This window comes from Drosophila innubila (assembly GCF_004354385.1).
Source record: "Drosophila innubila isolate TH190305 chromosome 3R unlocalized genomic scaffold, UK_Dinn_1.0 2_E_3R, whole genome shotgun sequence".
In the NCBI taxonomy this organism is placed as follows: domain Eukaryota; kingdom Metazoa; phylum Arthropoda; class Insecta; order Diptera; family Drosophilidae; genus Drosophila; species Drosophila innubila.
In genome coordinates, this window is record NW_022995380.1 from 4,228,803 (window position 1) to 4,241,695 (window position 12,893).

At 40.8% G+C, this 12,893-nt stretch overlaps 2 protein-coding genes across 4 annotated transcripts; both read left to right on the forward strand.

Moving 5' to 3' along the window:
• Positions 1-630: 630 nt before the first annotated feature.
• Positions 631-3,955, forward strand: LOC117791805. The gene is made up of 3 exons (XM_034631693.1): positions 631-1,006; positions 1,069-1,392; positions 1,453-3,955. Exons 1-3 carry the CDS (start codon positions 696-698, stop codon positions 3,839-3,841), a joined length of 3,024 nt encoding a protein of 1,007 aa, XP_034487584.1. The 5' UTR covers positions 631-695; the 3' UTR covers positions 3,842-3,955.
• Positions 3,956-5,515: 1,560 nt separating this feature from the next.
• LOC117792027 (retinol dehydrogenase 14) lies at positions 5,516-8,034 on the forward strand. 3 transcript variants are annotated; one of them, XM_034631981.1, is made up of 3 exons: positions 5,516-5,634; positions 6,968-7,106; positions 7,167-8,034. In XM_034631981.1, exons 2-3 carry the CDS (start codon positions 6,974-6,976, stop codon positions 7,895-7,897), a joined length of 864 nt encoding a protein of 287 aa, XP_034487872.1. In that variant the 5' UTR covers positions 5,516-5,634; positions 6,968-6,973; the 3' UTR covers positions 7,898-8,034. The 3 variants fall into 3 exon arrangements, with proteins under 3 accessions (XP_034487872.1, XP_034487873.1, XP_034487871.1); XM_034631982.1 differs by having other exon boundaries at positions 5,516-5,630; positions 6,964-7,106; XM_034631980.1 differs by lacking the exon at positions 5,516-5,634 and adding an exon at positions 6,291-6,446.
• Positions 8,035-12,893: the final 4,859 nt, after the last annotated feature.

Here is a 12,893-nt window from a genome sequence, read left to right on the forward strand (position 1 = left end):
ATAGTGTATTTTGATATATGACACTCTTGAAGTAAATGAGTGTTACGTATCTTTGAATAGCATCAACAATAGAGTTATTATAGAACGTATGAAGATCTATTTTTATTGAAAAAATCGTTGCTTTCATAATAAAAATCTAAACTAACTCTTATTTATTGAAAAAATCGAAAATAAGTGTAATTTTCAAACTGTGAAATAGTTGTTACAATGCAATATTTTTTTAAACTTTTAAACTTAAACTTATTCTTGGTTTAAAGACAGAGTTTAGCTCTGGCGATCATAATAACCATGTAACCTGAAGATATCATAATGATCGGACAATAAATTCCAAAGTTGCTCAAGAAATCATTTTACGGAGTGTGATAATGTGATATTTAGCAAACTTTAATTTATACGGAGCAAGCACAGGGTCTCTGACAGTCGAGTTTGTTTGAGTGTTCTAGTCGTTTTTGGGGAATGACGGACAGAAGGACAGACGGACAGACGGACAGACAGACAGACAGACAGAAACACAGAGAGACAGATAGACAGACAGACAGACAGACAGACAGACAGACAGACAGACAGACAGATTGGCTAACGCCAGCATACTTGGCTTATTAGGTCGGCTAACTGGCCAGCTTTGCGCAGTTGTGGAGCTAAAGAGCTCTGGGCAAGTCACCCTCGCATCATTATCGATTCTATTCTAATTGAAAATGTTGTGTCTACATGTGGTGCTATTTCTACTGGGATTGTTGGCTTTTTCTCGAGCGGATACCTTGGTGCAGCTCCATGTGAATCGTCCCTACAATGATGTCAACGAGAAGTTCGTGAGCTTCGCTGTGAGGCCTGAGGATATGTACGATGCTCTCGATGGGAAGAATCGTAAAGCTGTCACTAGCATGGCTGCACTGCTTGGAGATGCCTATGTCAAGTTCATTGGTGACTTCTATTTTGCCACCAATGCGCCGACACGTCTCCGTAATCCCACCAAGATCATTTGGAAGGGATTCAATCGCTGGACACGGTAAGTGCCACTGGACTTCAGGTTGAAGGACTCCATAATTATCTGTCTGCCTTCATCTCAAGCGCCGTCAATTGGACGATGATTATTCCGGTGCCTTACGCTCCGGATGAGTGGGATTCCATGCACACTCTCAAGATTCTGAACACCTCCTATATGGTGGGAATTACGGACTGCATCTGGCAGCTTGGCACCGACTTTGGCACATCGCGGGCGAAGGATTACGTGCAGGAGCTGAGCACATTGAAGCTTATGACGGACACCTTCAGTCCCTACGTGGATAGCTGGCAAGTGATGGGTGCGGATATCTCAGCTGGCAGCAGCGCTGAGGAGACTCGCAAATATGTGGACATGTCCAAGGATTTGAACGCGGCTTTCGGCTGGACACAGTGAGTATTAGTTCGTGTGGACTTGGGACGCATAAAATTGAATCTTTAATGGATCAACAGGCCCGCCAATATGCTGCCCACAACTAGTCTCGGTAGCTACATTTACGACAGCGATCCGGCATTGAGGACACTGCAACAACAACGAGTGCCACTTTGGTTGACGTTACCGGAAGAGCGTTCAGCGGCGCAGTCCATAAGCAAGCGGTTGATGGGAGACGAGACGACGGATGCTCTGCGCTGGGCACAGACACTGGGAGATGTGGCGAGCGGCGGCTTCGATGTGATCTTCAAGCGGATGAGCCTTGAGGACTTTGAGAGGCCCAATTTCAGTTACTATGTGACCGCACTCTTCAAGAAGGTTATGGGATCCAGGGTCTTTCCAGCGAGACCTCTGAATGTGCTTGCTCCGAGCAATAAACTGTATACACACTGTGCGAACGCGGTGTCTGGAGGATTAGCTTTCATGGTGGTCAACACGGAGGAGCAACCCACCACGATAACTGTTAAGAGTCTGAGTCGTCTATCTAGCAGTGACATTTGGGAATATGTCTTAACTGCCCAGGATGGTCGGGTGCGTCTGAACAACCAGAAACTGTCGCTCAACTACACTCTTCGTCCTCTGGTCAAGCCGAAGGATGCCAGTAAGACTCTGCAGCTGATCACGCCCAGCATGTCCGTGGGATTCTGGGTGCTCCCGAGTGTCAATCTTGAGCATTGTCAATATACTGAAATCGAAGCGGACGATGCCAATGCGGAGGCCTCATCCGAGAGTCGCCGTTCCAGCGGATACAGCTCAGCTGATCGCCTCTTGCAGCGACTGATCGAGGAGACCGCCGTGTCACGAGGATCGCTCCAAAGTACCATTAACCGCAATCGCCGTTTTGTCCTAGATAATCCAGAGACGGCAGCTCCCGGATCGCTGCTCGGTAAGTTGTTGCAGCCCTTCAATGTGCCACAAGAGAAGGCAGCGACAGGTACAGGGAGCGCTGTTAAGCGACAGGTGACAGATAAGGTGAAGTCCAAGTCCCAGTCGGTGCGTCCTTATGAGGCAATGACCTGGCTAAGACAAGTTATAGAGCAGAGCCGGGATGTGGCACAGTTACAGCGACAACGACACCGCCGGAGCAGACGAAGTCCCTCGGAATACAGTGGTCCCTACTTCTACAATAGACATGGCAAAAAGACGGCGCTGACCAAGAAGATAACAGAGATACGTAAGCCAGAGCGTAAGATTAAACCGCTCTTCGATCTCGCTGAGTTTGACGAAGAGGAGTTTTTCAAGAAAATGGGTGAGCAGCCGGAGCCACCACCGTATTCCCGACTTCCCGAGGGAGATGTCCATCTCAAGCACATTGAGTCGCCAGATGGCGAAGAGAGCGAGATGCAGCCGGACTCCGAACAGGTCAGTTTCATTAAAAAACGCCGACCAGCCGTAAGGAGACAGATGAAAATTGTTCAACGCTCGCAAGAAGACAGTGTGGAAGAAGAGCCGGAAGTTCCCAAGGAGCAGGAGCGAAGCAAGTTGCGTCTGCTGCCCACGGAATTCTTCGAGGCATTGCCTGCACCCGTGTCCAAGCATGGCAAACGCTTGAATCTGGGTGCCACACTAAATTCGCTTCTGTTTCCCGAACCTTTCTCAAGCAAGGGATCTATAAGCAAGAGTCAGAGCAAGCTGGAGTCAGATGCTGACCCGGATTCTGAGCCGGATGTGGACCCTGTCAAAGGAGACGGCAACAAAAAGCGATCAGCCAAGGAAGATCATGTGGCCAGCGACTTTCTGCAGGCACAGCGAGAGCTTGGAAAACACTTCCTCAGTCACATTAACGAGCACGAGCAAGGATTGCCGTTGGGTGATGAGAATGGACGGGAACAGTCACATGAGGCTGACTCTTTGGAGAGTGATCTCAAGCCCCGAGCGCCCATAAAGCAGCTCCAATCCAATGACCATGAAGAGGATTTCTTTGGAGCCAAGAAGATGGAGAGAGCGCCCGTTCCGGCACCTAAAAGGCTGACTAAGAAGATCAGCGATGAGAGCATCACTTCCTGGTGGGATATGCCGGCACTAAGACGACGACGTGCCCTGCCTTTCAGCTATTCTGGCGAAGCCCTCGGATCCAATGCGATTGACAAGGACGATCGAATGGAGTTCTTGCCCCTGGGACGCAATATGTTCTATGAGTACAAAGTCGACTTGTCCACTGAAATGCCTTCCAAGAAATCCACAGAGTCCGAAGTCATGAAGATCAACAGTAAAAGAACTCCAACAACGACATGTCAAAAGGTCACGCTGTCGGACAAAATCGTCACCACGGTCAAATCCAAGGTCTCCAAGTTCATGAGCATAATCTCAAGACACATGAATGAGTGGTACAATACTTTGGCGAAACATTTGGAAACTGATGTCGGAAAGTCGAGCAGTTCTAGCAGCGGAGGCGAGAACGCCATATAGATATATAATTATAAACTATAAATATTTAACTTTAGTATACTGTGTTTAAATGACACTTCATGTAAATATGTATTTATGTACAATACAATTCAGCACATACAATTGGAAACCATATAAGGTGATTATTCTATTATTTACCACATTAATATGAATTAATTTGCTAATTTCCAACGTAGCGACATTTTTAAAATTAAAAATGCATTTAATTAACACACAGTTGTCTAAAAACTATTTTAATATTTTTAATACATTCGAAAAGAAATATATAAAATATTTTATTAATGTGTAAATTTGCTCTACATTTTAGAATTCAACTCTCTTTATTCTTCTTCTCTCCATTCGCTATTTATCACAAGTCTAGGATTATTTTAAGTACCTCGCAAAATGTCACTGATAACTAAAAAGAAAAGACTACTTTTGGTTTCTAAGATTACATTGAAGCTTTAAAGTTTAAACCTAATTTCAGATTACTTTGCTCTTTGAATATTTCTCTCTGCCTTTTTTTGAGTTCTCTTCCGATCTGTCTTCTCTCTCTTAAAACTAGCGGAAGACAAGCGCAAACGAAAGCAATAAAATATTTAAGCATAAGCTCAGCTTTGACTTGTTCCGCCGGCCAAACTGGCTAGCAACAACAACAGCAAAACCAACTGTCAGGGGCGTAGGCAGCTTTGAACGAAGGGGGGTGGGCCAAGACCAATTTTTTTTTGGAATATCAACACAAAGCCTGCCACAAAACTGTAAAGATTTTTGAAAGAATTAATTTTGAAGCAACTGTTTAGAAATTTCCGAGTTGTATAAATGTTATTTTAGGTATGTTTTATATAACTAGTAAATTAATTCAAAATACATTTCATTCAATTCTAAAATTGACTTTGAATTACTTCAATCATTTTAAAAAATGTATTTAATCTCTCCAAAATATTCATATTATTTGAAAGCATTACTTGAAAGCATTACCAGAAACATCACCTTTTGGGTTGCTCTTAGAAATTTGTAGAATACACATTCCTATAAGCAATATAACTTCGTAGTTAAATAAGTCTTTGGAGTCATTTCAAACTTTATACTTGTACTATATTAGTTAACATTATTTCGAAAACTAGCCTTTCTTGCCAATTTAGCATACAAGATCATTAAAAAAAATTATACAGAACAGAGGGTCTTTTTTTTGCGACAAGACGATTGTCAAAATCATAATCTACGACGAATTTTAAGAAGGTTTGCCCAATAAACCATCGGTCTTAAATCAAAATAGAGCTTTTGAAATAAAATTAATTTTATTTTACTTCATATATAGCGACCGATTCTATTATACAGGACTGTTTTACAAATTTTTTACAACCCAAAAGCACAAAAAAAGCCGTTGTCGATGCCCTAGAAATGAACAATGTTAATATAAAAATTATAAAATTTACAAAAGGGCATTAAATATAATTGAAATTAATTTTTTTTTCAATGAAAGATCCAGAGTTTCATTTTTATTTTGTTATTTTATGTGATATCAATCTGAATGGATTTTGGAACCTCAAATTTTGTTAGCCAGAGTCACTTCCCCACCTCCCCCACCATGCCTACGCCCTTGACAACTGTACAACTATTGTGGCTATTCACAATAATAATGAGCAACGGTTCAGCGATCGGAAGACGTTGCAGCTTCGGCTCTAAAGCCAGTCTCTGAGCAAGCGTTCAAGGCGAAGGTTGTGGTTAAGTCTTGAGTGTTTCATCAGCTAGTTTAAAGCGCATCCGAATATAATAATTTATTCAAGTATATAAGTTGGTCAGAATCACAAAGGGTGAGTGTGCCAATATTTGCAATATCACATGCCTGACTCAGCATATTTTCGCCTGCTCTTGTTGTTGCTTACCGAAATACCGAAGAAGAAGAAGAAAAACGGGTCAATTTTACATCGAACGAAGAAGTTGCATTCAGGGCGAGGCGGCAGTCAGAGAAGCATAGAAGCGTAACCAGTACAAGTAGTGAGCCAGTCTCAGAGCAGACAGTTTTTTTGTTGTTGTATTTTTTTTAGTGACGTGGACAGTAAAAACTGGCAACAAACTGACGCGACAACAGCAACATCAACAGCAACATCAACAGCAACATCAACAGCAACATTTTGTTTTCTGGCTTTCTTTCGTTTTCTACCTGTATCAACGGCAATAAACTTTGCTTTGTCTGCGACCGAAAAACTTTAAAAATCGTTTCATAATTATTTATCTCTTGCACATATGAAAAGTGAAAGTGTTAATTTCATATCGATGTTAAATTTTGAAATTAATGATTTCGTTTGATATTGGAAACGAATTTGAAAAACGCATTGGTCAACTAAACCTGACCAACGAAAAAAAACCAACAAAATCAGGCGGCAAAACTTGTTTGAATTTCAGTCAATCGAAGCTATTATATAAACGCATTTGCATATTGCCATCACAATACACACCTTAAATACATAATACTATTTATAGGATGGGTTTCGTCTTGGCTTGGTTGCCAAGTGAGCATTATGTGCGCGACATCTTTCTAATGACACTCATAGCGGCCTTTGTGGCCACCTTGCTGAGCATTCGATTCTATTTACGTATTACGGCGGGCCGTTGCTTCACTGAGGTAAACCTGATCCACTTCCAAAAACCCCGTAGATCAGATTCCTTACAATGCCTAATAATCCATACTAAAACACAGAATGAATACCTTGGAATGGATTACTTACTGCTTTCCCTATACTTGTACGACTTTAAGATCTTCTAGCCGTGACGTGTTCAGTTAATTAACTCTTTATACCAAGCTGAAAATCTGTGCGTCACATCTGGCTAACAGCAGTTACAATTACGCTATTTGAATTACACCTTAGTATATCGCTTAACTTTAAATTAGAAAACAAAAACAAAAATTTTCCACCGGGTTCGGCAATTACCACGACGCTGATTACTAGAGAGCAACAAAAATTTAATATATCAAAAAAACAACAAACATGTATACCGTATTATACAAGCCAGTTATAAGCTATGATTACATTAACTACACATTTTAATTAGGGTTGTTAATATTTACCAGCCCCTCCTATTTAACACGACGACGCCTTAAATTTGCTACTTGCTGAATAACTGATTAATCATTGATACTTACAGACAAAAATGGAAGGAAAAACTGTTATTATAACCGGCGCCAACAGTGGCATTGGCAAGGAAACAGCCAAGGATCTTGCCGGACGTGGAGCACGTGTCATCATGGCATGCAGAAATCTGGAAACAGCTAATGCTGTCAAGGGTAAATTATTTTATAATATCAAATAAGAATTATTCACTAACAAATCTCTTCTTTTGCTAGACGAAATCATCAAGGAAACGAATAATAATAAGATATTGGTCAAGAAACTAGATCTGGGTTCTCAGAAATCTGTTCGCGAGTTTGCTGCTGATATTGTTAAGACTGAGCCAAAGATCGATGTTCTGATCCATAATGCCGGCATGGCATTGGCCTTCCGTGGCCAGACCAGCGAGGATGGTGTGGAACTGACAATGGCCACCAATCATTATGGTCCATTCTTGCTGACGCACTTACTCATCGATGTGCTGAAGAAGAGCACCCCGTCGCGCATTGTTATCGTAGCCTCGGAGCTGTATCGCTTTGCTTCAGTCAATCTGAACAAACTGAATCCCATTGGCACCTTCCCCGCCGCCTATTTGTATTACGTGTCGAAGTTTGCCAACATTTACTTTGCCCGCGAGTTGGCCAAGCGTATGGAAGGCACCAATGTTACAGTCAATTTCTTGCATCCGGGTATGATTGATTCCGGCATTTGGCGCAATGTGCCATTCCCACTTAACTTGCCGATGATGGCCATCACGAAGGGTTTCTTCAAAACAACCAAAGCCGGTGCACAGACTACCATTTATCTGGCTACATCTGATGAGGTGGCCAATGTTTCTGGCAAGTATTTCATGGACTGCAAGGAAGCTACATTGAGCGCAGCTGCCATGGATGAGGAGAAGGGACGCCAGCTGTGGGAGGAATCCCTTAAGATAGTCAAGTTGACGCCCCAGGAGCCCAAAATCTAATAGATTTAGCAACTAATCTCTGCTTTGCATCGTTTACTGGTCTTTCAATATTTTGCAACCTATTCATAATTTGGGGGGAGTACACCTTATGACTAAGTTTTCAAATAAATAAATAAAAATATCTGTATAAAGTAAAACCATTTTTTTTTAGCTTTTGTTGATAATGTGAGCTGCCCAAAATATTGGTAGAATTCTACGCACGTTTTTACCTTAGATGTATATTGTTTCCTGAGCTGTTTTTGGAGAAAAAATTGCTATTATTTTAATATTTATTAATTTAAAGCTAGAATTTTTAATTAAATACATAGCTTTATTTTATTTAAATTCAAATATTCATTTTTCACTAAATTATTAATTTTGCAATTTGCATTAACTAAAAGATAAATTTAACATAGAAATGTTTTGTAAAATTATTAATATCGAGTCTTAAAATTCTGTTAAGAAAGCTTAAGCTGTTATTAACAGTGTGGAAAATGTTAATGCAACAACTAGTATTTAATTTCAGTTTCTGGTATTTCTGTTAAAAACCCTACTAGCAGTTACTTTTTGATTTGCATTTTTGCAATACTTTTTACCGAGACGCATTTACATACTGAACCAATAAAAATATACGAATTGAAATTTTTCAACATAATGTTAGAAAAAAAAATAAGTAATGAACTATTTATATTTTCTGTTGCAAGTTTCACCAGACCACATTTGTCAGAGTGCTGTGAAAAAAACATTTTATTTGTTCTGTTTAATTTTCAGTTTAAGACTAGTTGCTGTTGATTTACTGACCATAGTCGATTACTTTTAAGCAAAGGTCAACATGTCGTACTTGATTTCCAACAGGAGAAGGCTCAGTTTCATTTCATGAGAATTAATAAAATCGACAAATCACAGCGCCAATGGGAAATCTGATATGTTCAGGCCCAAAGAGGAATCACAAACCTGGTAGCCAAAAAAATTCTCACACAATGTTGCTTCAATTGTCACCTGTTGAGGGCGCAGAAGAAGGGAAGGGCGAGCAAAGGATACACACACAGGAGACACTGGGCAACACTGGTACTGCTGCTTCTGCTGCTGAGGGTCCTTAATCTGATAAAATTGCAAGCGCATCTCATTGTCTCTTTGCCAGCTCGATGGCACCCCTCTGCGGTTGTTGAGGCTGATTATTATCGGCGACTGGTTGACACGTGACTTCTGGTTCCGGTAGTGCTCGGGGAACGCCTGGCGCCAATGATGATGATTGCTGGCTAATAATATGTTAACAACTATAATTGAAATTTAATATTTATCCAAAGGCTTACAGGATAATCATTTGCGGTTTGCGTTTGCCAAAATGCAGCCGCAGATAACGAAACGTGGCACTTAGATAATTGCCGTTGAATATCCACCCCCTCTGCTACTTCCCCACCCGTTGCTGTGAGAAATTGTCATATCCCGATCCTTAACGCATTTGTTTGCGGAAGTGATTCTGTAATAATAAAAAAACAACGTTAAACAGTAGCAGACACCGGGAGGACAGTCGAATGAGTTTTATTGGTACATTGGCTTGTAGCTGACAGCAAGTTGAGGAACTCTACCCATTGATAAGGGACGGAACAAACGCTTGCTCTTGTCCTTGTGGTTCTTGAAAGTATCGACTTACAAATTCAATTTGGCGCGCTTTACTCAAGTGTACTTAGTTTCGTAGTATCCAAAAACATATTTCCAAATGTAATTCAAGTCGTTTTTGGGGGGCAGCTCATTGGACTCGTCCTGCCACTGCCACTGCCAGTTGTTTAAATTGTCGCATTGACCAAGTCGGCCTTGTCCCGCGCGTTTAATAAGCAGGCTTACGTTTTTATTAAGAAGTCCACTATGACTCGGACTCGATCCCGGCTCCTACAGCTGTCATCATTGATGAGTCCTATGTAGTAACGGCTGCGCCTGTCAATTGGTCATCGATACTTTTTCCGGCTGTACTGACGTGTGATGTGGGCTGCAAGACTGACACCTACATCCAACAATGTTATTACAGAGCACAAATAACAGTTGGTAATATAGCTTGGCTAAGCTTTGCAAAAAGACAAAAAGATTAAGAATTAAGGATATAGCAAATGTATTTTAAATACAACTGGATGAAATGTCGGTGCTCTTGAAAAGATTTAATTTACCTAACATTTTTTTGGGGAGTCATGAAATGTGGTTGCCATCAAATCATTTAATATCACTGCGGACGGCAGTTTGCGCTAGTGACGAAAGCAGCACGAAGGCTCTATATTATACAATAACTCTCTGTACATACATTTTTATTTTAATTTAATAATTTTATATTAAAAACCACTTTTCGACTAGTTAGCTTTAAAGAAAATAAGCAATTAGTATTATAATTTCCAAGTTTTTCGTTTATTATTTTCATTCACGTCACGTAAGCAGGATAATATTGTAATAGTTAAACAGTTTCCTTTACGACTTGGACATTTCATTAGTCTACTTAACAAATGCCATTTGTTCAACAAATGTGCTTAAAATTAGAGTCTAAACTAACATATCATTTTTTTAGAGCTCTAAATTAAAAGAAATTAACATACATTTGCTAAACATTGCTCAAACTACAACCCAATTTCATGAATCACTATTAATATTACTTCAATACATATATATAATTTACCTAAGTTATTTAATGTACATATAGGGGAAAAAATAATGCGTAAAATGTGAAATTAAAGTTTTGTATTCTGTAATATAAAGTTAATTTCTATACGTTGGTGCCCAAAAAAGTTAAGGCATCTTTGCGCTACCCACAATCCTTTAGACTTAATGAGTTTGTAAATTTATATGAATGAATTCAAAATATAAACATAAACAAAAATATTGTAAGTTGTAAAAAAACTGATTAGAATATACGTATTGTATGTAATTGGACTATCTGTCAGAACGATTGGAAGTCGCCCTTTAGTACCATTAGTATGAGTACGTCTTATATTGATATTTACTGACATCTAGCGACATTAACATGTCGAATGACTTGACTACCAACATAAAAGCAAAGTGTAGCCAAGCTTGAGAAGCCCTAAGAATGCCACCCGAAAAGTATTTCATTGATTTTTGAAGCCTCGTCCATACACAACACACTGCACACTACACACAACAAAACTGGAGACAGAGAGAGCACAGAACTGAGAATTGAATACAGAATGAAACGAATGCCTGACTGAGTTTTCTGTTGAAGGCGAGCAACAACCATTGTGGCCAGAAATCAGGATCTGGACCAGAGTAAATACTTTGAATAAATATTCTTATGCTGAGCTTCAGGGTAAATAAATTCACGTGCAGGGTAATTGATAGGGAGGAGGTTAATGATGCGCCGGTGTGATAACAGGTACAATAGAGGGTGACGGGTTGGACAGACAGAATGTTTACCTATGCAACAAATCCCAGCAACGGCAACAATATCATAAATGTTGTGGTTAATTGAGAGAAACAGAGCAAGCAACCAGTTTGGGTATTTAAGGGGTATGTAGTGAGCTCAGGTGTCAGCTGAGCACACTTGAAACTGAACTGATCATTTCTAATCATCGTAAATAAACCAATATTGTTATTGATACCCAACTAAATCACAACATCCTCACTTTGATTCTGAGCCTAATGCGATATGACAATCGGCAGCAAAACATGGCTCATGTCCTGGGACAAGTTGCCGACATGAAACTGATGAAACCGATCGTAGGCTGCAATCGAGCTGATCAAAAACTGGTTAGTATCCCAATCCCAGACTTGGTTAGGCTCTGATTATGTTGCTCGAAAACTTTTAACACACACGACGTTGTTGACAGTCACTGGGCCAACATTCCCACCAATATGGTAAAATGATATCACTGCCTGAACCCCTCCCATACTGAGCAATCACTGAAAGCCTTTACACTTAACTGATTCAATTAATTGGCACTTTTTGGGCCAAGTTTGATGCGTGTGAATTTCGAATACGAGCAAATATGAAAAATGCATCTGAATAGATATTCTGTTGCTAAGATTAGACAAGTCAAAGACAAGCGATAACAAGTCTGAAAATAATAATGTTTCATAATTTTCTTTATTATTTTTTTTGTTTTTTTGCATTTGTAGTTACAACTAAACACGACCACAATGCGAACTATCAAATGTCGCAAAATAATTCACAATTGTCTTGTCGGGTTGTTGTAACTATGCGAAAGAGCAACGATCGATCGATAGGTTTAGAGCACAGATACGAGTACATCTGTCATTGGTCGAGACGAGTGCGCTAGAAATGAGAATGAGCACTACGAAAGATACAAGATACAATTTACAACTTACAGAAGCAGAGGGTTGCTGCTGTAGTTGGGGGCTTGGATGAACGAGTGTGTGTGTGTGTGTGTGTGAGTGAGACTCACTGGCTGACGAACTGTAGCAGAGCGGAGCTAGGGGAAAGGGGAAAGGGGCTAAGGCAAACACGTTTAACCACAAAGAATGGAACGAAGGAAGCAGAAGACGATCAATGGTCGCAGTCCGGCCTGGCCACGGACAAGCCCAGCCCGACCCGGCTCGGCTCGGGGGTATCTGGTGTCGAGCTGTAAAGATATTGGGTGACAAATAAAAACTACTACTGAAAACTGCTGCCTCTGCCGTTGCTGCTGCTGTTGCTGGCTACGTATGAATGAGCTTGTTGAACGGGACATACTCGGTCTCCGGGGGTGGGGGGTTAGGGGTTGGGTTCGTTGTTGCCGCAAAAGCCGGCATACCGGAGACGGCGACCAGAGCGCATTGGTTGGCTGGCTCTGCTGGCTGCTGGTGACGGCGGTGGTTGCTGCTGGAGGGGGTGTCATCGACAACAGCAACAACAGCAACAACAACAACACGCTGCTGTAAGGGTCTCTTCATGTGTGATTGTATATCGTGTACTTAGTTGGGCACTTTGTGTCATTGTATCTGCTCTGGGTGTGAGTGTGTGTGCGAGTGTAAGTGCGAGTGTGAGTGTGAGGTTGTGTGTTGCTTTTCGTTGTCTTTTGCG

What these genes read in the sequence shown, in the direction of transcription:
- LOC117791805 (XM_034631693.1), top strand. Translation starts at nt 696, where the DNA reads ATGTTGTGTCTACATGTGGTGCTATTTCTACTGGGATTGTTGGCTTTT. An exon ending in GGATTCAATCGCTGGACACG is followed by an intron (nt 1,007 to 1,068) that starts GTAAGTGCCACT and finishes CTTCATCTCAAG; the next exon opens with CGCCGTCAATTGGACGATGA. An exon ending in GCGGCTTTCGGCTGGACACA is followed by an intron (nt 1,393 to 1,452) that starts GTGAGTATTAGT and finishes ATGGATCAACAG; the next exon opens with GCCCGCCAATATGCTGCCCA.
- LOC117792027 (XM_034631980.1), top strand. Translation starts at nt 6,306, where the DNA reads ATGGGTTTCGTCTTGGCTTGGTTGCCAAGTGAGCATTATGTGCGCGAC. An exon ending in CGGGCCGTTGCTTCACTGAG is followed by an intron (nt 6,447 to 6,967) that starts GTAAACCTGATC and finishes TGATACTTACAG; the next exon opens with ACAAAAATGGAAGGAAAAAC. An exon ending in AACAGCTAATGCTGTCAAGG is followed by an intron (nt 7,107 to 7,166) that starts GTAAATTATTTT and finishes TTCTTTTGCTAG; the next exon opens with ACGAAATCATCAAGGAAACG.